The sequence below is a fragment of the Amphiprion ocellaris genome, chromosome 5 (genome assembly GCF_022539595.1).
Source record: "Amphiprion ocellaris isolate individual 3 ecotype Okinawa chromosome 5, ASM2253959v1, whole genome shotgun sequence".
Lineage (NCBI taxonomy): Eukaryota > Metazoa > Chordata > Actinopteri > Pomacentridae > Amphiprion > Amphiprion ocellaris.
In genome coordinates, this window is record NC_072770.1 from 1527685 (window position 1) to 1553103 (window position 25419).

The 25419-nt window shown below is 37.9% G+C and overlaps 2 protein-coding genes across 3 annotated transcripts in view; both read right to left on the bottom strand.

The window, feature by feature from the left end:
- Nucleotides 1-376: 376 nt before the first annotated feature.
- Nucleotides 377-5768, bottom strand: LOC111568420 (cytochrome c oxidase subunit 6C-1). The gene is made up of 4 exons (XM_023270066.2): nucleotides 5619-5768; nucleotides 2581-2695; nucleotides 599-731; nucleotides 377-501 (listed from the first exon to the last, which is right to left on the bottom strand). Exons 2-3 carry the CDS (start codon nucleotides 2683-2685, stop codon nucleotides 606-608), a joined length of 231 nt encoding a protein of 76 aa, XP_023125834.1. The 5' UTR covers nucleotides 2686-2695; nucleotides 5619-5768; the 3' UTR covers nucleotides 377-501; nucleotides 599-605.
- Nucleotides 5769-14119: 8351 nt separating this feature from the next.
- The window catches only part of angpt4 (angiopoietin 4), a 72299-nt gene continuing 60999 nt past the window's right edge, over nucleotides 14120-25419 (bottom strand). The window contains exons 4-10 of one of the 2 annotated variants that reach the window (XM_023270050.3): nucleotides 21011-21095; nucleotides 20310-20457; nucleotides 20101-20213; nucleotides 18848-18949; nucleotides 18599-18765; nucleotides 16880-17013; nucleotides 14120-14565 (exon numbers count right to left, since the gene is read on the bottom strand). In XM_023270050.3, coding sequence (XP_023125818.1) covers nucleotides 14405-14565; nucleotides 16880-17013; nucleotides 18599-18765; nucleotides 18848-18949; nucleotides 20101-20213; nucleotides 20310-20457; nucleotides 21011-21095 — 910 coding nt within the window. In that variant the 3' untranslated portion in view covers nucleotides 14120-14404. Of the gene's footprint in view, nucleotides 14566-16879; nucleotides 17014-18598; nucleotides 18766-18847; nucleotides 18950-20100; nucleotides 20458-21010; nucleotides 21096-25419 lie in introns of both variants that reach the window. The other variant, XM_035948046.2, reaches the window with a different exon arrangement.

Below are 25419 nucleotides of genomic sequence, written 5' to 3' on the forward strand. Positions count from 1 at the left end.
TGTAACGATCTAGACAAGGAATCAAAAGAATCTAAATCACACAGATTTAAAAATGTAATTAAAACCAGCAATATTTAAATACAAAGAAATGAAGTTCTTCTTTCTGCTCCCTGTCATTCAGAAGTTTGGAAACTTTGTTTTTGTGCTGTATTGAATTTTTTTTTTCCTTTTGTCAATGAATGAAATAAAAACTGAGGCTTTAGTTTTTGTCATCTTCCACGAAGAAAGCCCAGCTGTGTTGAACCTGCTTCATGAACACCCCTCTGCTCCCCAAACTTTTCAAAATACTCACATTTTTGGTCGTCTGATCAATGAAAGTTATATTAGAGTTAATTACAGATTACATTTAATAAAGATGACAAACACAAAACAGCTCTTACATCATTAGAATAGTTTATTTTCTTTAGAGGAACAAAACAGCGAAGCGATGTTCACATCTGATCAGTAAATAACATGACAGGAACCATCTTCAGACCAGGAATGAATGACAGGGGGGCAGAGCTGCAGGGAGAAAACAGAAGATGCAGCTGTTAAAGACAACACATGATGCTGGAGTTTGATGCTGTAGATGTTTGTTGTGGTGCAAAAACACACTCACAGTGGTTTTACTCCCCGGAGGGTCGCACGCTCTCAAAGATACCGGCTTCCCTCATGGCCTTGAACTCTTTGACGGCATCGTACTGCTTGTAGAAGTCAGCGTAGGCCTGTTTCCTGGGCTCTGTCACTGTGTACTGTGGGCAACAAGAGACCAGAGCATGAAAGAAAACATTAAAAACACTGTAAAGTCCTACGCAGTACATGACAAATGTACCTGTACTTGTATACAGTGAGATGAGGGAAACCTCGGTGCTACATTATTATACGCTGGATTGGATTTAATTGATCTTCTCAACACCAAACCTCACCAGAGGATTCAAAAAAACTTTAAAATAATAAAAAATAAACTTTACATTTACCAAAGCAAGAAACTAAACACTAAATGAAAACTGGATTCAACTGAACATGTGTAACAGTTCTGTTGTTTAAGTCAATCAAATCTAAGCTTAAAATCTGGATATTTCATCGTTTAACAAAAAAGAAAATAACATTTTTGTCAGAATCTGCAGAAAAAAAAAAATTTTGTCTTTCTTAATGCAACTGAAAACCAATGCGTGACTCAGCAGCAACATGTCAAAAACTGGGACTTTTGACTGAACTGCAGGTTGTGGCTTTCATAATGCAGACAGTCGAGAAGTCTGGTAAACTGAAAAAGATACACAATAAAACTTATATAGTAAAGTGTTGGAGAGTCCACGTTTTTTCAATATATTTTTTAAAAGATAAATAATTACAGAAATCCAGCTCATGCCATTAGAACTTTGTTTTACTGCACAAAACAGATTTCTGAGCTGTCTCTGCTTTTAGCCATGGCTGTGTTGTTTCCATAGAGCTGCAGGACTTTATGTTGCTGTCAAAAATGAGCCCACAGTGAGGGAAAATATGTGATAACGTTTTCATGAAAAATCTCTACTTTGGGCCCTCAGGCAGCTCAACAGGTTGAGCAGGCAACCCATAAACTCTATAGTCCCCATGCAGTGGTCATGGGTTTGATTCCAGCCCCATGCTCCCATGCTGCAGGTCATTCCCCCATTCTTTTCCCCACTTCCCTGTCTTCCTCTCACTATGACTATCAAATAAAGCTGCAAAAAGGCCAAATAAATAAATAAAAATCTCAACTTGCCAAATAAATAGTAACTGACAATTATAGCAGGGTAGAAAGGACAATATTTTACACTGAATACATCAAAAATATTCAAGCACACATACCTAAAAAATATTCAAATTTTATATCTATATAGAACAAAGACTCAAAGAATCCTCAAAAAACTGGACAACTAAAAACCATTTTGTCTTATCTTTACATCAAGGTTTTGTTCTAACTATGTTCAGTTTCAGTGAGGTTCAAAGACGAGACGGTAGAGGAAACAGCAGAAACTGTCTGAAGTTTTGGATCATTTCATGTTGAAACCTCTGCAGTGTGTCTGAACTTAAACAGAAGTAGCTCGCTATAATAATATAATAATAGTATAATGTCAATGCTTCAGCATCACAGCAAAAAAAAACAAAACAGTGGACAGAGTGATGCAACATAAGGTAGCCTTAATATGAAATCAATATGACAGCTAGTCAAGTCAAACAAGCTAGAGTTAAAAACAGAATTTCTCAGATTCTGTCACCAAGAAGGAGCTTACTAATAGTCAAGTTAACATTTATGAATATGCAGCATCGGCAGCACATAAAATGACCACGTAACATCAATTTCAATATTGTAAGAAGAAAGAAAAAGGTGCAGAGGGTTCACCATGGATGACAACACTGTAGAATTTAAAATCAATTGGTTTCTGGAGTTGCACTTTCCTGACACATCTGAGAATTTTATTTTTTTCAAAACTTGACAAGATGCCACATATGATTCATTTTGTTCCAGTTGTCTGCTGAGCTTTAACACACTGAAGTGTCTCCATGTGCACTAGTTATCATTTATATCATAACATGATCAGGTTGAAGCTGCAGCCACATTCATGTTTGTCTTCTTCCTACCTTGAATGCAATTGCAGCCGCGATAGAGATGGAAAAAGCGATGGACAGATGAAACCTCAGACGCTTGGCCAGCAGCCCCCTCATCAGTGGCTTTTGGAGAGACATGGTTGATCACCTGGAGAGCAAAGAAGACAAACTCACTATTTACAGGACCTGTGCTTTAAATATTGAACTCTCGTGACATGATGACCGGGCTTTAACTAAGAATTATTTCAATTATCAATTTTCCTGCCAATAGCTTGTAAAATGGATCAGTTACTTTGTGTGTCTGATGTCAGGAAATATTTTAAGAAATGCTGCTGAAGTTACAAAAGCCCAATATAACATTTTGTTTACTATCAAGTAAAACAAAGAAATACATCAAACTCTCACGTCTGAGAGGCTGGAAACAGCACATATTTATTCTGATGAAACAGTTCTTTTATTGTTATTTATTTTTATGTGTGTACAGTTATTTGTTTATGTGAGCATTCATTATTGTTATATTAGCATTAAAATCATATGTACATAACTTGATAAACAAGTTAAAATGGTATTTAATATGACTTAAATTATCCGTAGCAAAAAAATAGGTCATTAAAAAAAAACAATAATCATCTATATTGACTAATAAAGAAAACGCAAACCAAACATATTTTGCATTTAGACTGATTTAATGTTGGCTACCTACATGCTTTACATAACTTTTAGTTTTTTGATCTACTAATGTTCCATACATTTTGCCACTATGCCCTTTGCTACCGTAACACCGTTAATGATTAACAACAGTTTGAAGAATACAGTTTTTGTTTTGTTGTTGTTGTTTTTTTTTTTAGACAGAGCAGCTAAATTTGTAGTGGCCAGAGGATCTGATGGATCACAGAAGTTGACACAACACAGGGGTGTCAAGCATAAGGCCTGCGGGCCAAAACCAGCCCTCCAGAGGGTCCAATCCGGCCCTCAAATGGTGAAAATTCCAGAGAAGACATTAACTGCAGATTGTAGATCTGAAGTGAACTATAAATTTAAAATAATTTCTAGACCTTGACAAGATGTTTTGATCATAAAGTAAAATACTAGATTGTTCCTCGATGGAATTATGTGACGATCGGCATCTTTCTGTCTGTAACGTTACTCAAAAACAGACTAACGGATTTGGATGAAATTTTCAGGGAAAGTCAGAAATGACACAAGGACCACCTCAGATGTTGCCAGTGATGCAGCTTATAGTCTGGATCCACGGATTTGTTAAAGGTTTCTGTATCATTGTGAGATAGTGGCACGGCGTCACTGTAACCATGACAACAAGTGAACACTACATCAGCTGCCTGCTGCCGATCACATGATTGTGATCCCACTATAAATCCACCGCTGAGGACTTAATAGGAAATGATCCAAGGAACAACTGATTAAATTGTGGGGGTGTTTCTGAGTCCCATCAATTCCGGCCGCCCGCTACATATTTAGGTCACGTGATCTGTATGTAACGAACACATGCATAACATGCATAACGCCTGTGCTCAGCGCAAGGTCATTTTTTATGAAAGATTTCATCCGCCAGAAATGATATGACTGAGCAGCCTTGGAGGAGTACTGCACTCTGAGTGCTTTTCTTGTTGTTCTTTTGTCATTTTGTGTCTCATTTTTGTAATGTTTTGTCTTGTTTTTGTTGTTTTTTGTCTTTTTTTTGTCATTAGTCACATCCTTATTTTGTTTCTCATTTTTATCGTTTTGTTCCCATATTGTCTTGCTTCTGTTTGCCTTATTTTTTCATTTGTGTTTTATTCGTTGTTTTGTGCATTGTTTTTGTCATTTTGTGGGGGTTTTTTGTCTCGCTTATGTCGTTTGTCTATTTTCTTTGTCATTTCGGGTCTCATTTTTTGTAATATTTTGTCTCGTTTTTGTCTATTTTTTGTCTGACTTTTGTCTTTTTTATCATAAAGTAAAATACCATATCATTCAGTTCCAGATACCTGTTACTAAATGTTGTGTTCCTTTGTAGATAAACTGTGATCTGTAAGTTATAATGTGGAAATGATAAACTGAGGCACAATGTTATTGAAATTTAATTTGGATTTCTTAATAAATTTCAGGTTGTTCGGGATGTTTTGTAAAAAGATAATTCATTCAATGTGAACATTTTCAGAATGTACTTTTTGCACTAAAACAAAGGGAAAAATTTGTAGTTGTCATTGTGTACAGGTTATTATGGTCTGATTTTACTGGTCACTAGAGATCAAATTAGGATGTATGTGGAACCTGAACTAAGATGAGTTTGACACTTTCGGTGCAACACAAGTTAACAACCTACAAATCAAGTAACTTCAGTCACCACAATAAAGCCACCAAAGTACTGACTTTTCTTTAACCAGTTAGAAAACAAAGAAAAAAACGATTCTATCAGGCAACAGCTTATACTGTAAAGCTCCCCGCTGCGGGATCAATAAAGGTTTAATCTATCCATCTATCACCATTGGTCCTCATCTGTCATTGAGGTGTTCCTGAACGCATCACGCACGGCTGCCAACTCAAGTCAGCACTCATATCGTATGACCTTTCTGTGAAGGTCTAACTTTACTACCTGAAGCATTGGTCCTTTCTCACTATTAGAGTCACATATTAAACATATGTCAACATCATGAACGTCCTTCAGCAGCATAATGGCGACTACCGTCAGGAAGTCTGGGTTTAACTGCACCAGCGGAGGGTCAAAGTAGCCGGAGCAGCACGACACGGAGGAACTGCTTGTTAGAATAATTTGTCTCCTAAATGACACAAGACGGAGAAACACTAAAATAGGCTACACGTGTTGCTACTTAGGTGTACAATTATTAGGAATTACGCGCTATCTGTTAGCAGTGAGCTAATGACAGCAGCATGACGAGCTAACCGGAGCTAGGTTGATAACAGCTAACGGCTAACCGGCCAGCGGCAAGAGAGCAGCAAAACCCCGGAAAACTACAAAAATACAGAAGTCGCTATTTGTTTGAAAAAGCAACACGTTACATCCAACATTTGACACACAAGGTTCAATAGCTGTGATTTGGAGAGATACTCACAGGTTGGACTCACGACCTTCACACAAACCGCTAACAGTTCAGCTGTACTTCTCACTGCCGGAAGAGACTCTACTGGAGCCGCGGAGGGACAGACTTCATGGAGTAAAAGCGAAGTGCAGCAGGGCAGCTGAGGTCAAGGAAAGCGAAGACATACAGACAAACAAATAAAGACGTGAGAGGGAAAATTAAAGGTGACTCCATCTCAAATCATTAGGAAACATCTGCTCGAAGATTCTGGTTTGTTTGAAGCTGTTTTATCGTGAAAATAAACTTAAATTTAAAAATGTTAAAATTATTTTGAAAGCCCAGAACTTTGTTCTATTTGATATACACTATCACCCAGTATTTTTGTTTTTGTTGTACAACTAGCCATACCTGCTCAGTATTAGAAAGTATTCCACATGTTTTGTTTTATATTATCGTGACATGCAACTATATATGGTAATCTGAATTTTTTTGTTAATGTTTGCTCAAACACGAATCTTTAAATGCCTCAATAAATCAGCGCCACAGTCACACTGTGGATTCATCCAACGACAGAACCCCAGCAGAAGCTCTAATCCTATAACACCTGCAAAATATCTTACCGCTGAACTACATTTGGACAGACAGCTTTTTAAATCAAAGGCTGTCACATCTAGAAAACATTGCCAAAAAAAATTGACATGTTAGCAGATGAAAAAACTTTTACAGCAAAAGCTATGTATTTGCTGAAAGAAATACAAGAATATACCACCTATGACATCTAGAAGGTCCCACTGACTGTGGATTGTGTCATGTGTGTGTGTAATGTAGTTTATAATGTTGTCTGTGCTGTTTTTTATCACTGTATATTAATGCTACACAATCTATATGCAAGACATCAGATGTTTTCTATGTTAACTGCATGGTCTTTGATGATATTTTATTTTATATATTTTATAATATTTTATTTCTCATCCATAATCAAAGATTATTTAATAATCTTGTCAAATAATGCAGATTCTGAATCAATGGCACAATGAGAAACAACAGTGAAAAATTCAGGCTTTTTTCTTTAATAACTCCTGAAATATTATCATCCAAATGTTAAATTAAAATTCAAGAAAAAACATGCTGGAAGTGGCTCACAGGCAATTTTTTAAAAAATCTGTAAAAATATTTGAACTAAAATGTTCCAAACCTGTCCTTAAAGGAAAGCTGAACTTACAGTACTAAGTGACCCATTTTCAGTTATTCCAAATTTAAATGCTCCAAAAGAACGTAGACATTTTAGGTAAACCCTTAATGCAGCTTAAAACCAGCTTGCACAATTTAAGATTTTTTTTTCTAATTTTGAAAATGCAAATAAAGGAAGTTTTCACTGCATTTCTCACATCTGGACCACATTAGACCAGATCCTGATCCTGAACTCTTGCGTGTAGACAGGTCTTACCTCAACTAGATTGTACCAGAAGGCCTAAAGAGACTTTAAACCAAAATTTGATTTGTGAAATCTTTGTTGTACGAAAACTGGCACAGACTATGGAGGCTGGAAGTTCATTTTGGATTTGTCGCTAATCATGGGAAAGAAAAGTTTCATAATTTTACAATAGGCATATTTTAATCAGAATATAATCAAGTAGTGCTCCACAATGTCACTATAATATAACTGCACATTTAAATATAATCTTTCCTGATTATATGTATTAATTTTTTGTAATCTGATTATGTAATCCCAAGCTGGATGTTCTTCATCAGACATTAATGTTAATTTGGGGTTTTTTTTGCTGCACGTCTTACAACATTTTCAGCACTTTGGTTAATTGTGGTTGTTTTAAAACACGCTACATAAAGACACTTATATCTGATGTGACTTCTAATTCTGCTGTGGTGAAGATAAACTGTAGTAACACCGTCTGACCACAAGATGGAGGCAGAGTAACACTGAACATCTTCACCACCAAACAGAGCAAGCACACTAAATGACAACATAGTGTAATAGTACTAAAAATAACTGAACTAACGCTGTAATTTAAGGTTTAAGGTCTGGGTCATAGAATACAAACTAAATTGCAGTTTATCTGAGCAGACAGTGCAAGTATTCTTTGATTTTTGTGTAAGTTTCGTCCCTCTGCTTTGTTTTATATCTATGTTTATTTTTTTATGTTTTAATAGATTGTTTAATTGGTATTTTGATTCATTTCATTTGTGTCTTTTTTATCCTCATCTTCATTTGCACTAATCTTACAAAAAGCCTAAATCAAACTTTTGGTTGCAGGACTCTGAACCTGAACACTTAAAGTGCCTAAAATGTTCACACAAAGTTCTGCATATTCTACCTGTAAATAACTTCTATGTTTGCTCTTTCTGAACACTGTTGTTTGAACTGCCACGAGTAACCACAGTCAGATTTACTGAAAACATACTTTACAAATACAGCTTTCCTGACTGTGCTGGAATAACAGGGCATGATAGGGACGAATAATCTGATGGCAGATTTTATAACATATTTTATTGTACAGAATACATTCGACTGTTGACAGTTAACTGGTCGACTTCATGCAAAACAAGATGAACCCAGAAAAACAGAAAACTGTTCATGTTTTCAGTATCTCACATTAACACTGAGAGCAACGATGACACCACACACTGCTGCTGTCCTCATCTTCATAAAGTGCATTTTAATAGGAACAAAGTCGACTCTTTGATTCTGGCAAATAAAATGTGTGACGACTTCTTCTGCAAAGAATTTTATTTGCTAATATGCAAACGTGTATCAGCGGATACATCGAGGAGAATCCATCAGGACGATAATCAAGACTTTGTTTTAGCACAGCGGCAGCTTCTGAGGTACTAATAGGGCACTTCTGTCCATATAATGTTTCAGATGTTCACAAATGGAGATGATCTCTGAAATAATTTGATTCTATAAGAATGAGATGAGAATAGCTGAGCTTAGCATGAAGGCTGGAAACATGTGAAACAGGTAGCCTTGTTCTGCCCCCAGCTAAATGAAGCTAAGTCGTACCAGCTCCTGCTGCTAATAAGTGATTAAGTGAAATACAATTATTAAATAGTTTAGACTTTTCATTTTATGCTACACTGTAAAACTAAAATTGTTATTTTTATGGTAAAATTCCGGCAGCTCTGGTCACCAGAACACTACAGTAAAATCACAGTAAAACATTTTCTTCACTTACAGTAAAGAAATGCATTGATGCTGTTGATTTTACAGTTAGAAAATATGCATACTGTCAAAAAAAGTTTCAATCTTGAAGAAAATATTTCTTATACTTGAAAATTTACATGAAAATACCATATAAAATTAAGTTCGTGTGGTCTATTATAAATATTTCAGCATTTTTCCATCATGATTAATGTATTTAACACTTAATTTATGTATTTGTAGCAATGACATACTGTAAATGTAAAAATTTTGGTTATAGCTGTCCTAAATATTAAAGCATGACACAAAAGTATATCAATTTGACTGGGACAAATTATATTTTTTACATGAAATAAATGCAAAAAAAAGTTACTTGTTATAAATATTACACCATGTTTCCATTATCAGTACAACAGTACGTACATTTAGCTGTGAAAAACTGCATTATTTTCAAGAAATAAATGCAAAAATTCAGGATGGAATGTTACAGACATATTAAATAACTGTGCAAGAGTAGGAAAATGAAAAAACCTTTAAAAAAATACAGTTTTCTCCTGATCAACTTATTTACAGTGATTCAGTGTTATATAAACTGGATCAAACTGTTTCAGAGTTTACAGGTTTTTACTGTCATGGTTTGACAGTTTTTCTCCATAAAATTTACAACATTTTTTAGTGTACTTCATTTGCCCATTTTCTAGTACATTTCAAAGAAAATGACTGTACTTTCCTCTGTCTGACAGTTTTCTACCATCCTGTTTTGAAACAATAGATAATTTAACACAGATGCAACACAATGTTAAAGACAGTCAGGGATTTCCAAACATTTTGGAACTGCAGAGTGTCGTCTGGATCACGTTTCAGGTCTTTAAGAGTTACTAACAGCGTCACCACACAACGACTATTTCCTGTAAACTTCTCACACGGTTTCATTTCAACAAATGTTCAGTTTATTCAGTATCGGTCAGAGGGTCCAAACCAGGGCTTTTTATTAATTATACACTTTTACTCCAGTATTATTTTCCATGCAGGACTCTTACTTGCACTGGAGTATTTTTACATTACTGTACTAGTACTTTTACTTCAGTCAAGGATCATTAAAGTCTGCACCTCTACAGCCCAGGACCTTACATGTTGTCAGACAATCTGCAGAGATCTTAAAAAATAATTCAGCATAAATTACTTTTCTTTCTTTCTTTCTTTCTTCTTTTTCTTTATTACAATTTTGATTGTGTACAGATTTAAAATTTGGATATTACACATGAATCAGTGGGCTTCTGAGGGGTGAGGTGCAGATAGGTGGATTTTGTTACCTATGAAACCAAAAACTTCCCCTGTTTCAAGTCCTTATGCTGAGCTCAGGCTGTAGAATCAGTTTTCTCACAATTTCCCAAAATGTGAATTGGTTCCTTTAGAGTTGTGCACACCTAAAGGCTGGTTTCTCGGTCCTAAGAAGAACATGTAATCATGAAATGTGTTACATTCAGGAGATATCACTGTGAAGCATTCTGATTTTTCCAAACAAATCTGAAGCATGATATGGTAACGAGCTGAGGCGTTAATTTTCATTACATCTACTAAGATCACTCCTCTGCAAGATAACTCAGCACAGACAGCACAGACAGTTTAGTTTATTTTTTTCAGATAAGATCCATTGCTGACCTTAAATCAATAAAGCAAGCACACAGTACTGCTGTCTCTGGAATCTTCCATGCTTTTAATGTTAATTGAGCTTGCACTGGAATCTACTAGCACTCTGCTGGTTGTAGAAGCAGAATACTGGATGGATTTCTGCCATTGAATAGTTGGTCCTCCACTAGCAGAGAGTACATGCACATATAAATGAATGATACATGAACTAAAAGACTACACATGCTGCTCACAGTAGCAGGAGTGTGTTTTTAAATAATTACTTTGGTCAAATTACAAAGCATTCACACTACCGTTCAAAGGTTTGGGGTCACTTAGAAATGTCCTTATTTATGGAAGAAAAGCAGTTTTTTCAATGAAGATACCATTAAATGAATGATAAATCCAGTGTAGACATTGTTAATGTGGTAAATAACTATTGTAGCTGGAAACAGCTGATTTTTAATGGAATATCTCCATAGGGGTACAGAGGAACATTTTTATTTCCCCCAAATAATAATTTAAAAGTTAATTGTCTCTCCAACTCCTTGTCTAATATTATCCATCTATCAGTTTTCATTTATTAAACACTGCATACACTAAGCAGAGTTGGAGACGCATTGAAAATGATCCACGTCAGCGACTCAGATGTCCACAAAGTGAAGAAGAAAACATGGTTCATGTCCAGTCAGGCTGGACCAGCTGAAGACCAGGAGACGGTCAGAGGAGGCTGGACACCATCCTAGTCATGAAATCAGTCCTCAGTGTGACTTCAACTTGTCACCACATCAGTCGGATTCTTTTTCTGTCTTCCTGAAGTTAAATGAAGTCACTTTCCACCTGTCTGTTAATATGTGTACTCACTCTAGTCCAGACTCTGGCTTCAGAACAGTTTCTCATTGAAATTGCACTTTTGACTGTGAGGCGTCTCTTCCAAACTGATCAAAAAGTTCTGAGACTGTTTGTGGACTGTTGTACCAACATAAATTAGACTAACTGAACTGTAAACATTATGGTTCATGCTCCTGAAAGAATCAAACAATTCTGCAACAGTTTTCATCAGTTTAAGAGTCGAAAGGAGGTTAAAAATGCACTAAACTGATATTATCTCATTCAGCTGCTCAGTCTCAGCCTCAACCAGTCTTCCTCTTCACCACATCGAAACTCAGGTTGAAGGGTTGCTATTTTATAAAACAGTTTAAGAGATTCAAATTATTGCAAATGGTTAATATTATCTTTTTTTAATGGACGAACACTGGGAAAAATGTCTAGCTGCACACGACTATATTAAAGAACACAGCAGCTAAACTGAAATCATGAACACTTAAGCTGAACTTCTTGATCACACCTGATGTTAAGCTGTGTTCATAATAAGTTTTATTCTTGCTTCAGTTTTCATTGTGTGACTGAAGTGTCCTGGTCAGTCTCTTTTTGGTGCCATCAGGTGTGTTACTTTAACCTGAAACAGAAATAATCCAGAGACTGTCTGCTTCTGTAGAGTGACACAAAGAGAAAAACACTAACATCACAGGACCTCAAATCACATGTGTCCTTTCCCTCCACTTCATGTTTCATGACATCAGTGTCCATCTGAACACCCTGCACAAAGAGTGTCTTAATGGCAGCTTCTAATGCGACAGTAGACACTGATGTGTTGTTTGCTAATAATTGTTTTCTGTTGGCTGGAAAATAATTCGCCAGCTGTAAAGAATCTTGGTGTTTGCTTAAGTAATTTTTTATTTTTATTTTTAAAGTTTGGAGCAGCACACCACAAACTGTGAAACTGTGTTTTTACCAGCTTATAAATATTCCAATCAACACTCTCTCCTGACTATTTTTCCTGCTTTCATGTCCTTTATTGTTATCGAGACTTTTTAACTTGCATTAATGGAAAATCTGTTGATTAACTCCAGACTGTAGAGAACTCAGCTGCCAGGCGTCTAACCAGAAACCAGAGGTGTCACTCCTGTTTCAGCCTCTTTACAGGGGCTCCCAAGATGTTTGAGAATAGGTTTTAAGATGTAATTGATGACTTCAGAGACTTTTCAGCGCCTCTCTCCATGCTATAATTCTGACCTCTTGGTACAACATAGTCTGAGATCATTGTGCTGAGGCATTTTATCTCTTCCTGGTGCCCAGCTGATAATGTGAGGGAATAAAAGTGCTTGTAATCAGGGGCCACAAGAGTGTAATTTGTTCTCTTAAATCTCCTTTTAAAACAGAATTTCATGTCAGACTTATTCCTGATTTTTTCTTTACACCATGCTGGTTTAATATGTTTTAAACAGGCCATGTTGTTCACATTAACAAGTTTAGATCATTTTTTTTTCTGTTTTGGGTCTAAAGCACGTTTCTTTATTGCTTAAAACACATTATTTTTCTCACACTGGACATTGCTACAGCACCTCTGCTCACTCTGTCTGAAATGCTGTAGTTTGACTTCTGTCTCTTTGAGAACACCACCCTGATTAAAGCGAGGAAATGTTTCTTACAGACTGGAACCCAAATCTCCCTAAAAGAAACAGCTTTAGTGAGGAAATGATAGAGACCTGAAAGGAAGCTGCTCGTTCTCTGGTTGAGTTTAAACTAGTTGCTAGGGAGACGGTATGCAAATGTGTTATATGATGATGTAGATAAGCAACAGTGGAAAAGCCTGGACTTCAAATGAGGCCTTTTAAGCAGGTAATAACTCCCTGGATGCTGGTTTTTGTGACTTTTTACACGTACAAAACGTAAAACACTTCAGATAAGAGGAAAATCCATAAAGTATGATATGGTCTCTTTAATGTCTACTACCCTGATCTTAGAATTGCTGCCCTATGTGAAGCTCTTTCTAATGTAGGCTTTCAAAGTTGTTTTGTAAATGAAGAATATTGTTACCATGATTAATCTTTATTCAATTTTTGGAAACAACTAACCAAATATCAAAGTAGCTACAAGATAATCAATTGACTCATCGAATAGTTCTTCCAGCTCTACTAGAGTGTATCTGAAGATATTTTAATATTGTCTTGAAATGCTCCTCAAAGAACAAGGACCAGTCAGTGATCCTCGTGGAGTCCTTCAGCAGATGCTCTGTAGGTTTAAGGTGATTGAAACTGGAAAGGTATTCTAATCACACCTGTAGTGATCATACCTTTTCTAATGCAAGAGATGCTCCAAAGTCTTAAAGTCTTCTCCCAAAACCTCTCCAAAGTACCAGCTGAAGGTGAGACACTATGTCCAACAGTTTCTGTACAATCCAGCCCACCTCATGCAGTGTGTTTGATCTTCTCTTCCAATATCTTTTCTGTTCTTTACACTATTTCTGTCACTTTTCATGTGTACAATCCATAGACCGTATCTCTGACGGCACCCATAGCTTTCCTAAACAGCTCAGTGTTCAAAGTTATGCATAACTTTAAGCTTTAATACGGTTTTAGTGGGTGAGTTATATAAAAAAAATCAACACCTGTACAGTTCTTACAAATGTGTAGATTAGTTCCAGATACCCAGGCTGTAAACATGTTTATTCGTTCTGTGACATTGGACATTTCAACATGGGTATCTATGGGGCTGACTCATTTTTGGAGCCAACCTGAAGTGAACTGCAGTTTTTGACATGGATTGCTGTTTGGTACAAACAAGAAAAGCACTGAGTTCCTTCCAGGACAGACTGAAAATCTGCACCAGTGTGAATTAGTTGTTTTCCAGCAGGATCCATCCCTCATGGATCCAGGGAGGATTATGAACACAAAGTCCAGAGTCAAGAAATATGAAATATTTATTTATTTTATTTAACCTTTGTTTTACCAGGTAAGTTAGTTCAGAACTGGTTCTCATTTTCAGTTACGACCTGGTCAAGAAGCGGCACACAAAGTTCAAGTGAAGTAACTTGCTGCAAGAGCATGGAGGTGGAGTTTCACCATCATGGCTGCACATGTTGGATCCAAAGGGTGGAGGGGAATTATTTCAAGGTTGCACATCATTAGGAAGGCATTCTGGGCTGCTGTCAGACGTCGTGGACCAAACCATTCTGGAAATGCAGGGGTTAGAAGTCGTAGGGTCGTACCATCATGGAGGTGGAGCGCAGGGAGTAGCTGGGGCCTCGGAAGTGGTGCCACTTGATGCCGTTGAGCTTCCTGATGTTGTGGCCGACGGTGTAGTAGATACCGTTCAAGTTGGAGAAACCACAGGCGTCAAACCACCAACCTGATGGAGGCAGAGGGAGAGAGAGGGAGTAGGATGAAGAGAAGGATGAGGAGGATGAGATGTAGACAAAGAAGGAGGGAAGGAGATCGGAAAGAGGAAGATGATTGTAGGGAAGAAAGGAAAGCTGAAACAAGGAGAAAGAGGATTACAGAGATGGAGGAAAACAAATGTAAAGAATAAAGTGAAGGAGGGAAAAGAAAGCAAAGGAGTGACACTGGGAGGGAGAGGAAAGGGATGTGTTCTCATGTTTCCTCCTTGCTCCCCTTCATTTCTCGTCTTTTCTTTTTCAATCCACTCCCCTGATTTCATCCACTTTTGTGTCCCTCTTCTGCCTTATATTCTACTCATCCATCCTTACTTTGTTTCTTCTCTCTTTGACTGTTTCATTGAACTGCTATTCTCATTTTCTCTCCTTCTGCTCATCCATCCTTCCTCCCCTCCTCTCCTTACCTTTTTTCTCTTGTTTCCTCATTTCACCTTCCTGTCTTGTCTGCCTTTTGTTTCATCCTCTCTTGTTTACATTTCCCACATCTCTCAGCTAACTTGTTGCTGTCCTCTTCCAATTTCCTACTCTCCACCTTCTCTTTTTCCCTCTCATCTCCTCTCATCCCTTGTTTCCTTCCATCTTTCATCCTCTCACATATTATTTCTTCTCCTGTCTCATCCCTATTCTGTCTTGTCCTTTCTTGTTTCCTCCTCTCTCCTCCCCTCTCATCTATTCTCCTCCCTTGTTTCCTTCTTTCCCCATGACAACATTAGTGATCCCTACACAATGGCGTGTCAATAATTATAGAACTACATTCATAATGAGTACTTTTTAAGTGTATTTGGACAATACTGGAAGAACAGAATTAGAATATTGACTTGTAACAAAGTATTTTATCAGTGAGAAGCTGATGGGTGAGTAAAACATCTGTATAGTTCAACCACCATTCTGTTTGTTTCTCAATGTAAACCTGCTCTGTCACTGTTCTTCACGCTGGTTCTCTTTCTCTTCTTACTGTTCATTCATCACTTCAGCTTCAGCTTCAATGATCAACATGTTCTCATCATCAAAGATGTCACTTTGTTACTCTGGACACTCCTGTGGTTAGGGTTTGGTAAAGTTAAGGCGACTAAAACTACTTTAAAGTTATGGACAAACTGTGGTCAAGCCTGAAGAACTAATGAAGTGCCGCCTCTGGTGTTCAAATCAAACACTGTGAGCTCATCCTGCCAAACTGACTCTGTGTTTGCTTGTCAGGAAGATGTGATCACTGTTCCCAAAGAGTTTCAATAAAAAAACAGCTGAGTTCTGTCTTAGGTTCTTACAGATGTTTCACCTCTCATCCAAGAAGCTTCTTCAGCTCTCACAGTTTGTTTTTACCTGTTAATTATGTCTCCTAACATCAGGCAAAATACAGCTACAAGCTTTAGTTCCAGTTACACTGAGCATCTGGTGCATTAAGTTTTTGTTTTTCACAGTTTACTTTATATCCCTAAAATGTGTAATAGTCTGCATTACAATTCTAAATCCTACATAAACAGAAAACATGTTTTATTGGTGACTTATAGAAAGACCTCAGATGTACGCAGAACCATCCAGTGAGATCCATTTTCTGTTGACTTTGTAATTATGCGACACGTGTCTGAAAATGATGCTGTTATTCCTGAACACAATATGGTTTTTGATTACAGCTCTCATTATTTCCAAATTTAAGAGCAATTTTCATAGTTACACTTGAATTTTTCCTTGAGGGTAAACTGGATGAGTGGTTTCCTTCATTCCTTCTTTGCTCATGTCGTCTCCGTCACTTTTTCTTCTGTACTTCGTCTTTCTCTGTAAATTACTGCGATTTTAAATGACTAATGGTGGAGTCTTTTCCTCAGAGCTCGAGGTTTTGCCACAATGATTAACTTAATCACAACCCATCAAGGGGAAGCTAAAGAGCTGTTTGTCTTGGCGTTGACACAAGGTGACGAGTAGTGCACTGACGAGTGACAGATGTTGACAGAGAGACCAGAGCTTTTGGGAAAATACCACTTATTCTGGGCCTAGAAAATATGTTTTTTGGGAATCCTAAAGTATTTTTTATTTACTGTGGCAGGCAGATACTATTTGATCAGAACTTTCATTAAACAACTGACTCTTATCAGCTGTGTGGTTCCACACTATTAAACAAGATGTTCAATAGAGCATGTTCCACAGTGTTCTGTGAATTTATTTCTCAGAAATGTATCTTAGCCTGTCTCTCCTCACACTGAATATTTCCAAAACTGAACCTGAGAGCTGTTGCACCCTGCTGGGGCTAAAGAAGAGCAGCAGAAGCTTTACCTCCAGTGAGCATCAGAGCACATTTGCAGTGGTCGCAGTTGTCGTTGTCCTGGTCTCGGGTGCTGAAGGCGGTCCCATGTGTGGTCAGGCTGCTCTGCCTTCCTGCTGTACCGCTGTAGCCTCTCAGATACAACCTGATGAATGACATCCACGATTCAACCTTATAATGATCTTTGTGGACATATATTTGGTAAGTAATGCATGTACAAGTGTACAAACGTGTATGATGTGACTGTATGCACAACACGCATGTCCAAGTGTGTGTGTGTGTGTGTGTGTGTGTCAGTGTTAGATTCCACATGCCAGAATTTCATATTCATCCTCTCCACCACATGATCATTTTGCTTTCATTATACAGTCATGTACATACTGTAGTTGCAAGGTCCACACTAATCAAACGGAAGTAGTGTGAAATATGCAAATGAAAGGTCCTCATCAGCCATGTCTATCCTTTTTTTCATAAGTCCCTTTACAGATGGTGAAAACATTACTTCATTTCTGTTATGTTTAGATTGTTAGTAATTGTACAGTATATACTGTGTACATATTGCATATAACTCATACTGTCTGTACTGAATATACTGATCATTCAGTTCATATTGGTTATACTGTTCATCCTACTACTGTAATGTACATGCACATTTGTCTGTCTCAATACTGTTAGCTACAGCATTTAAAAAAAATACTGCAGTTTTATTGTCAAACACTATAAAAACATTTATTGGTTTTGGCCTGGCTTTTCCAGTCAATGTATGAATTAACAAGAAAAGCACTTAGAGAACACAGTACTCTGCCAAGGCTGCTCAGTCCTTGTATCATTTCCAACGGATATGTTCCGATAGGTCTGCAGTGGTAGATCTGTAGTAGGATCACAATCATGTGATCGTCAGCAGGCAGCTGATGTTGTGTTCACTTCTTGTCATGGTTACGGTGACATTGTGCCATTATCAATGACACAGATGTCTTTACAAGATCCGTGGATCCAGACTATAAGCCGCATCACTGCCAAAATCTAATCACTTGGTTCTTGCGACATTTCTGACCTTCCCTGAAAATTTCATCCAAGTCCGTTTTTGAGTAATGTTGCTAACAGACAGACAGACAGACAGACAGACAGACACACCAACGCAGATTGTCACAAATCTCTGCTGGGGCTCCGCCTCTTTGGCAGAGTAATAACATGTCTGTTATTTTAAAAGGTATTATCTGTAATTTAACAAAATGCGGTAAATCTGCAAAAAAAAGTACATAGTTTAATTATGTGACTGTTTTTTTCAGTGTATTTTACTACAAACAGCAATTTGCATATCAGAGCTGAACAACCAACACAGTAGATCATCTAAAAAAAAGCTAACTTGTCAATGTCATATTGCTCAATAGTTCTTGTGCTGGATCACCAACACAAGAACTATTACTTTTTATGCTTATTTATAATTTCTTGAGGCTAATAAGGCTAGCAGGTAGAGTGAACTCAGTAACTAATGCAGATCTGCAGCCATGCTGATTGTTTTTCCCTTGGGACTAGTTATTTAACTGAAAAGTTGGTATGATTTCAGAAAATCAAGATTTTCTTTGGTTGACTACCACCATATATTTTGCTTTGAAATGTAGAGAACACTGAAGCACTTGTTTCATTGTATTTAAACAGAGAACATCAGTAAATGTGAGACCGGTTGGTGTCATTGTGAGCAGTGTTTGTATTGAAGGTGCAGCTGTTACCTGTACTGCTGTCTCTCACTGGTCAGTGTAAAGCGGTCGTACTGGGAGTGGGCAGTGTTTCCCTCCCAGTCCTTCAGCTCCACTCTCAGAGAGTACTGGGCCTGACTGGTCATCAGGTGTAAAACCTCATTCCCCAGCCAGTGCTCTCCTGACACATCCCCGAAACCCTGGAGGAGGAGAGACTATGAGCTGACTTTATTTCACAGTGTTAGTTTATGGTAATTAATCCGTCTCATTAGACAAACTGACCAGTTTGTACTCCCGCCAGCTCCTCTGGAAGTCTACGCTGCCATTAAACCGCTGCTGGAACACCGTCCAACCTCCACCACTTGTCTCCATGTCACAGTACACCTTCAGGAAACAGTGAAAACAGTGAAAATTATCTAAAAACTGCTTTTTTTATCCTTCAGTCTTTAGTCTTAATTTTAGGTGTGACACTTTTGGACTTCTCATACACACAATTAAATCTACACTACCTGTCAAAAGTTTTAGAACGCTCCAATTTTTCCAGTTTTTTATTGAAATTCAAATGATTCATGTCCAGTGAAGAGCTTGAAATGGTCTAAAGGTAAGTGGTGAACTATCAGAGGTTAAAAAAAATATAAAGTTACCCAAAACTGAAAAATAATGTACATTTCAGGACTATACAAAAATGCCTTTTTCAGGGAACAGAAATAGATTAACAATTTAAAGCTGTTCAGCAGAAATGGAGGTTGATCAAGCCTTGAAAGTTGGTGCTACTGAATCCTACAGGTGTCCCAACTTTTCTAGATTCCTTCCAACCTCCTCTGTCTGCATAAAGTAGTGATGGAACACATCGTGGAACCCTCCAGAGCATTATTAGAACAGGATTGTACTGCAGAAAGTAGTGTGTTGCTATAAAATGGAGAGGAAAAGGAAATTAACAATAGAAGAGAGACAGACCATCATAACACTTATAAATGTAGGTCTTTCCTACAGAGAAATTGTGAAGAAAGTCAAGGTGTCAGTCAGTCCAGTTTTCTTCTCCATCAAAAGGCTCAGAAACTGGAGGAAACTCTGACAGGAAGAGGTCTGGAAGAACCAAAGCCACAACAGGATCAGAAGACTAGATTCTGAGAGTCAACAGCTTGGTGATAGGAGCTCAGAGGACAACAGCTTCAATCAGCTTCATAGTGATCATAGGAAGAAGTCTCAGTTTAACTGTGAAGAGAAAACTTGGAGTTGCAGCAGAAAGCCGTTGCTAAGACGTCAGAATAAGACGCTAAGAGTTCTTATTCTGACACTAACCCCAACACACTTGGGGTGTCCTAAAATTTTTGACAGGTTTTGTATGTCTGACTAGTAAAATCATCAGACTATGGCTCGATACCAGTGTGTTGAAGGTTTGGGGTTTATTTTTGGTCAAGTTCTTAAACATCCACTGGCTGTTCCGGACTCTACTAGAGGAAGCAATTCAACCTTTGCCCTGAATGATTAAAATAGATTTTATTTAAAACTTCCACCTGCAGGTGAGACGTTACCTGCACAGGTTCAGTCCTGTTTCCCATGTAGATGTGATATAGACCGCTGACAGAGTGACCAGCCTTGTAAACATCTGCACAGTCCCTCCACATCTGTGTCCGAGGAGGGGACCCTGCACACAAACACACAATACAATGTAGTGAACTCTGAAAGCAGGTATTTACACATTGTTTTACATGTAAACATGCAGTAAGAACAGTGTGTGTACCTGTAGTACTGGCCACCATGGTGATGAGTGTGTGGACTGACTCCATTAGCTGGGCCTGCTGTCTCTGCAGGGCGCTGTTGTTGCTGCTGGCCACTCGCAGCTGCCTCTCTAAAGCCTCGATCGCTGCCATCTGATTCCTGACGACAGACTGAGAGGAGAAAGTTTATGACTGTTTCATCACTTTGTACTGGGAGCATGAACATTTAAAACCAACAAGCAACCTTTGTTTCTATAGTTAGTCTGTGAAACGTTACATTTCTCACTGTTTTCTCTTCATAGCGCCTCTAAGACTGTTCTCTTACAGCTCTTTATGTGCCACAACAGCCTGTTGACACCATTTCCTCATGCTAATTATTTGACTGCAATAACAGAAATGCAGCACTACTGCTCTGTAGAAAAGTACAGCTCTACACACCGTATGTCTTTCAATTGGGTACAAAAACAAGTCCTCTGCATGCTTACATCTATAAAATGTACATTTATGAGGTCAGGACCGAGGAGTGCTCCAGCTTGTAAATGTCAGATGTGGCCTTTTAAACATAAAATCCATGCTGGTACTTGATTTAATTAACATAAAAATGTCAACATTCTGTCCTGACAAGATTAATTTTACAACATACACAGACACCTGTACAAACGCAGCCCTGTTGATGATGTTGTTTGGCTGTAAAACATACAGATGTAATTTCTGCTGGCTGTACCTGCAGTCGGTTCTTCTCCACTCTCATGTCCTCCAGCTCTCCTCTCTGCTGAGACTCCAACATCTGAACTTTACTCTCTAAACGACTGAAAGAGATAAAAGAAAGAACTCCATTTAAAGCTGATTCATAAACTTCTGGAAACGCTCCTGTCTTATTAATATCCCTGTGCATTTATCATGTTCTCAACTGGTCAAAGGTAAAGGTAGAACTGAGGTTGACATTTTACTGATAAGCCAACAAGCTTATCAGTTTTAACAACAAAAGATGTTATGTTGTATTGAACTGCCCTTTGGGACATCTGACTCCCCTAAACAGTGCATATAATGATTATTTACTCCCATGGAATTTTTCCCCTTCTATTGCTTTGATTCATGGTCAATATAATTTGCAAAAAAAATTAAATATTAAAAATCAGAAACACTTTCATGTCAAAGTGCAAACAGGTTTCTACAAAGTAATGAGAATAAACAAAGCTATAAAATGTAAAATAAATGAGTTTATAATTATTCGCCTCCTTTAAGTCAGTGTTGCATAGATGCATTTTTGGCTGCAGTTACAGCACTGAGTTGGGCCTCAGTCAGCCTGTTACTCCTTTCTTTTTGGTAAAAGTGCTAAATCTCCATCAGGTTACAGAAAACAAATCTTTTCACATCACAGTTTTCATGCAGACAGAATCATGTTGTCCTCCAGGATTTCCATTTACATTCCTGTACTCATTTTACCCTCTATTTCTACCAGCTTTTCAGGGCCTGCAGCCAAGAAGCCTGACCACATCATGATGCTGCCACCACCATGCTTCACGGTGGGGATGGTGTGTTTGTGATTGATGTCCACCAAACATAGCATCTAATCCAATCGCCAAAAAGCTCAATGTTGGTCTTATCAGACTGAAGAGCCTTCTTCCAGTTCTTCCAAGGGGGTGAATACTTTTGGTATGAACTGTAAAAGAAATGTTTGTAGCATGGTTTGACTTAGCATTGCACATCTTTAACATTAGACCATGGACGATCATTTGAAGAAGCTTTAAAAACAGAAAGAGGCTTCATACAAGCTTTCTTTAAACATAAGCAGCAGTACTTTCCAGCATCTGAAATCCAACTATAGGTTGTTTCCATTGTAAGAACTTCCAGGTGGAACCTGCGGTCCAAACCGTTGTGTGTGTTCTGTTCTCAAAGCCAAGAGAAAAGTTGTCTATCTGCTGCTGAAACTCTGATGTTCAAAAACTGCTTCATTTTAGCTGATGACTACAGTATTAATTCACTTTTCCAAACCTTTGTTTAACCTAATTTATTATGTTTCAGCACAGGAAGAAAAGGTAAGAGCTGTCTGGGAAATGCATGAAATGATTAAATCACTAAGAAGCAGAAGATGGCAGCTTGATTTTCGTATTAACATCAGACTGTTACATATGAAGGCGGTGCACAAGGAGGACTCAAACCCAAACTATTTGTACCACAAATCTGTCTGTAATGGAGCAGAGGTTGTAACTTCTGGATTACTCCCTGTTGTTAGAGAAGCTATAACAGCCAAATAAAGATTAATAACCGACCATCATTCTTCCTGCCAGATCAGACTGCAGTTCTGGTGATCTCTCCAGCTGAACCAGCAGTGCAGCAGCTGAAAATAGACTCCAACCCACAGTTAGAACAACAACATGCGAGCCAAATGAATGAAACCTGATGAAGGAGTGGCAGCAGCTTCAGAAGAGAATGTGGGACACTGACAGTGGCTGAAAGTCCAGTTCACACTCTGGGTGGGAAAATTAGCCTTCTCCTCTAATGTTTCCCAGAAAAATTCACGATCTGAGTAACTACATTAGTTACATGGTGGAAATGTGTTAAATAAACACTATCTGCTGGTGGTCATCACCAGGAAACTATATTTTGTTAAAAACCTGAGTACTTCATATTATCAGTTTAGTATAATAGAATGTAGTAAGTTATTTCTTTAAGGAAGAGTTTAGCTACATTGGTCTGACACACTAGTTTTCATTAAACCGTGTCAAAAGTGTAGAGAAGCAAAAGGTTGAGAGAAAAATGTGCTGAAATTCAAATGAGCTTCTGATACAACCAAGTCTACAACCACACTAGCAGACTCAAACTATTTCTGTGCTTTCACAACTGTAAATTGGCCCAACTTAGATTAACAGGTCTGACGTATTTATTACTGAGCGTTTACAAGGAGCTGACACCAGGTCAGAGAAGTTGTTGGTGTGGCTACATTTTCTTAAAACAAACCATCCAAAAGTTGAGTGTAAACCTGTCAAACAGCAGTTTGTATATTACAGCTCAACAAATCATATGAGTATGGGTCGAAGCACACTAGTTATTGATCATAAAACAAAGTATTGGACAAATGAAAATGCTGACCTGAAGTTGGGACTGGATTAAATAGATTAAACATTTTGGAAGCACGTTAATGTCTGAATTGAATTTTCAAGATAATCCATCCAATAGTTGAGTTGTTTCGATGCTTCACTCTGGATCGCAGTGATAGCTAAAGTGATCTGGGTTAGTTTTCACAAATGAAGAGATCTCAAATTCCATCCATTTTTTTCCTCTTGGTTGTGGTGGCAGCAGGTTAAACAGGGCATGGCAGCTTTCCCAGGGATCCTGAGTCACTGCCAGACCAGTTGACCTGTAATCCCTCCAGAGAGGTCTGGGTCTACCCTTGAGGTCTCCTCCCAGCCGGACAGGTCCAGGAGGCCTCGTGAGCAGAGACCCAAACCATCAGCTGGCTTGATGTCCCTACCTCTGAAGTTTAGAGGCCTCCACAAAGTTATACTTTTAGACAACTAAACTGCATTCTCAAATATGTTTTGAGGAAAACATATTTTTGTAACATATCACAAATTCTTTGCCTTTTTTTCTTTACTGCTTTACTGCTGCACCTTTTTAGCTGACTAGTATTATCGTAGATGGACTTGTTATCTTGATAACCCAGAAAGAGGAGGAGAAGCTTCAAACATGGAGTGAAAGGGCTGCATTTAATCTATTTAAACTAAAGAAGCAACTCTGATGCCTGCACTGAACCACGATAGCATGTAATGTTGTGATGTTTTCCTAAAGCTAACCAGAAAGTGAAAGTAAACACAGGAGAAAACAAAACCTAATTCTGAGACTGGTGGTCTCTTGTCTACATCAGGACACAAACTCCAGTTTTCTGGGTGAAAGTCCAGCCTTGTTTGGCCCAAACATGTTTGCAGTTTTATTGTCTAGGAACATGATTAAATGGGGAAAGAGTTGTTTTTACCACACTATGTAGTAGATATTCCCAATTTCTTTAAATAAAAGGTGAACAGATTTCAGGTGGATTTAGATTGTGTGGATAATAGCATGTTAACATCCACAGCTGTAATGTAACATCTGTTCTACCACACTGTACAAGCAGGAGTCCAGTTTGTGTTGAAGTGTAGCTGACATGAAACTCCATCAGTCTGTATCACGCAGCTTTCTTTGCACTGATGACTGATATTATTGTACATTTGCAGGTGAGACTTTGGTCACATTAAGAGCTGAAACACATGATGAGCTGCTGCTGCTGCTGCTGATCACTTCAACATGCTGACCTGCACATGAACGAGGAGACTTTATTTAATGTGATGCAGACTGATGGGGAGTCGCTGATGGCTGCGGTGCTGCGGTCTGTGCAGCGTGTGCATTAAAGTGTGCATTAACTGTGTGTGCATTAACTGTGTGTGCATTAACTGTGTGTGCATGTGTAGACTGATTCCAGACAGACAGTATGTGTATACGATGTGTTGTTTAGACTCTGATAGCAAAGGCATGTGAACTGGAAGAGTGTGTGGGGCTTTATGGTATTAAGATTTCACAAATTCTTACCTTTAACTTTTTAACACATCGCCTGTACCAGATTGTGTCTTATTGGATGTTTTACTGACACAAGCTGAGAAATACTTATTCTGTTTCTTCACAATAATTAGTTATCTATGTCTATGCAGTATTAGAACAAAATACCCAGCTGTCTACTCAGCAGCATGTTGTTGTCTGGATTTAACGCTTTGAGCTAAATTAAAGGACTAAACACTTCTTGGCTGAGAATATTTTCCAACCTCAAATGTGTATAAAGGCTCATCAAAAACCCACAGGATTATCTCAAGAATTCACTATGCAAATAGTTAACAGGCTGAGTTTGTCTTAGTTTGTCACAAATTAGCTACATTTTGATTTTTAGGATGAAACTGTGCATACAGAAACTCAACAAGCCCTCATACCTAAAAACTTTAGTAAAACATGTCTTGTAAGAATCTTTCAAAAGAACCGACACAAACCGTGAAAAAAACAAAGCTGCTTTTTAACACTGAATGTTGCTGCACATCTCAGATTTTGTTGTTTATTTATTTGTTGTTTAATAATTTCTGAGTTTTGATTTAAAACCCAAACCAGCAG

Excerpts from the sequence above, each read along its gene's own strand:
- LOC111568420 (XM_023270066.2), bottom strand. The coding sequence starts at position 2,685 with ATGTCTCTCCAAAAGCCACTGATGAGGGGGCTGCTGGCCAAGCGTCTG. Across the intron at positions 732-2,580 it reads CGGCTGCAATTGCATTCAAG|TACACAGTGACAGAGCCCAG; the intron begins GTAGGAAGAAGA and ends TGTTGCCCACAG.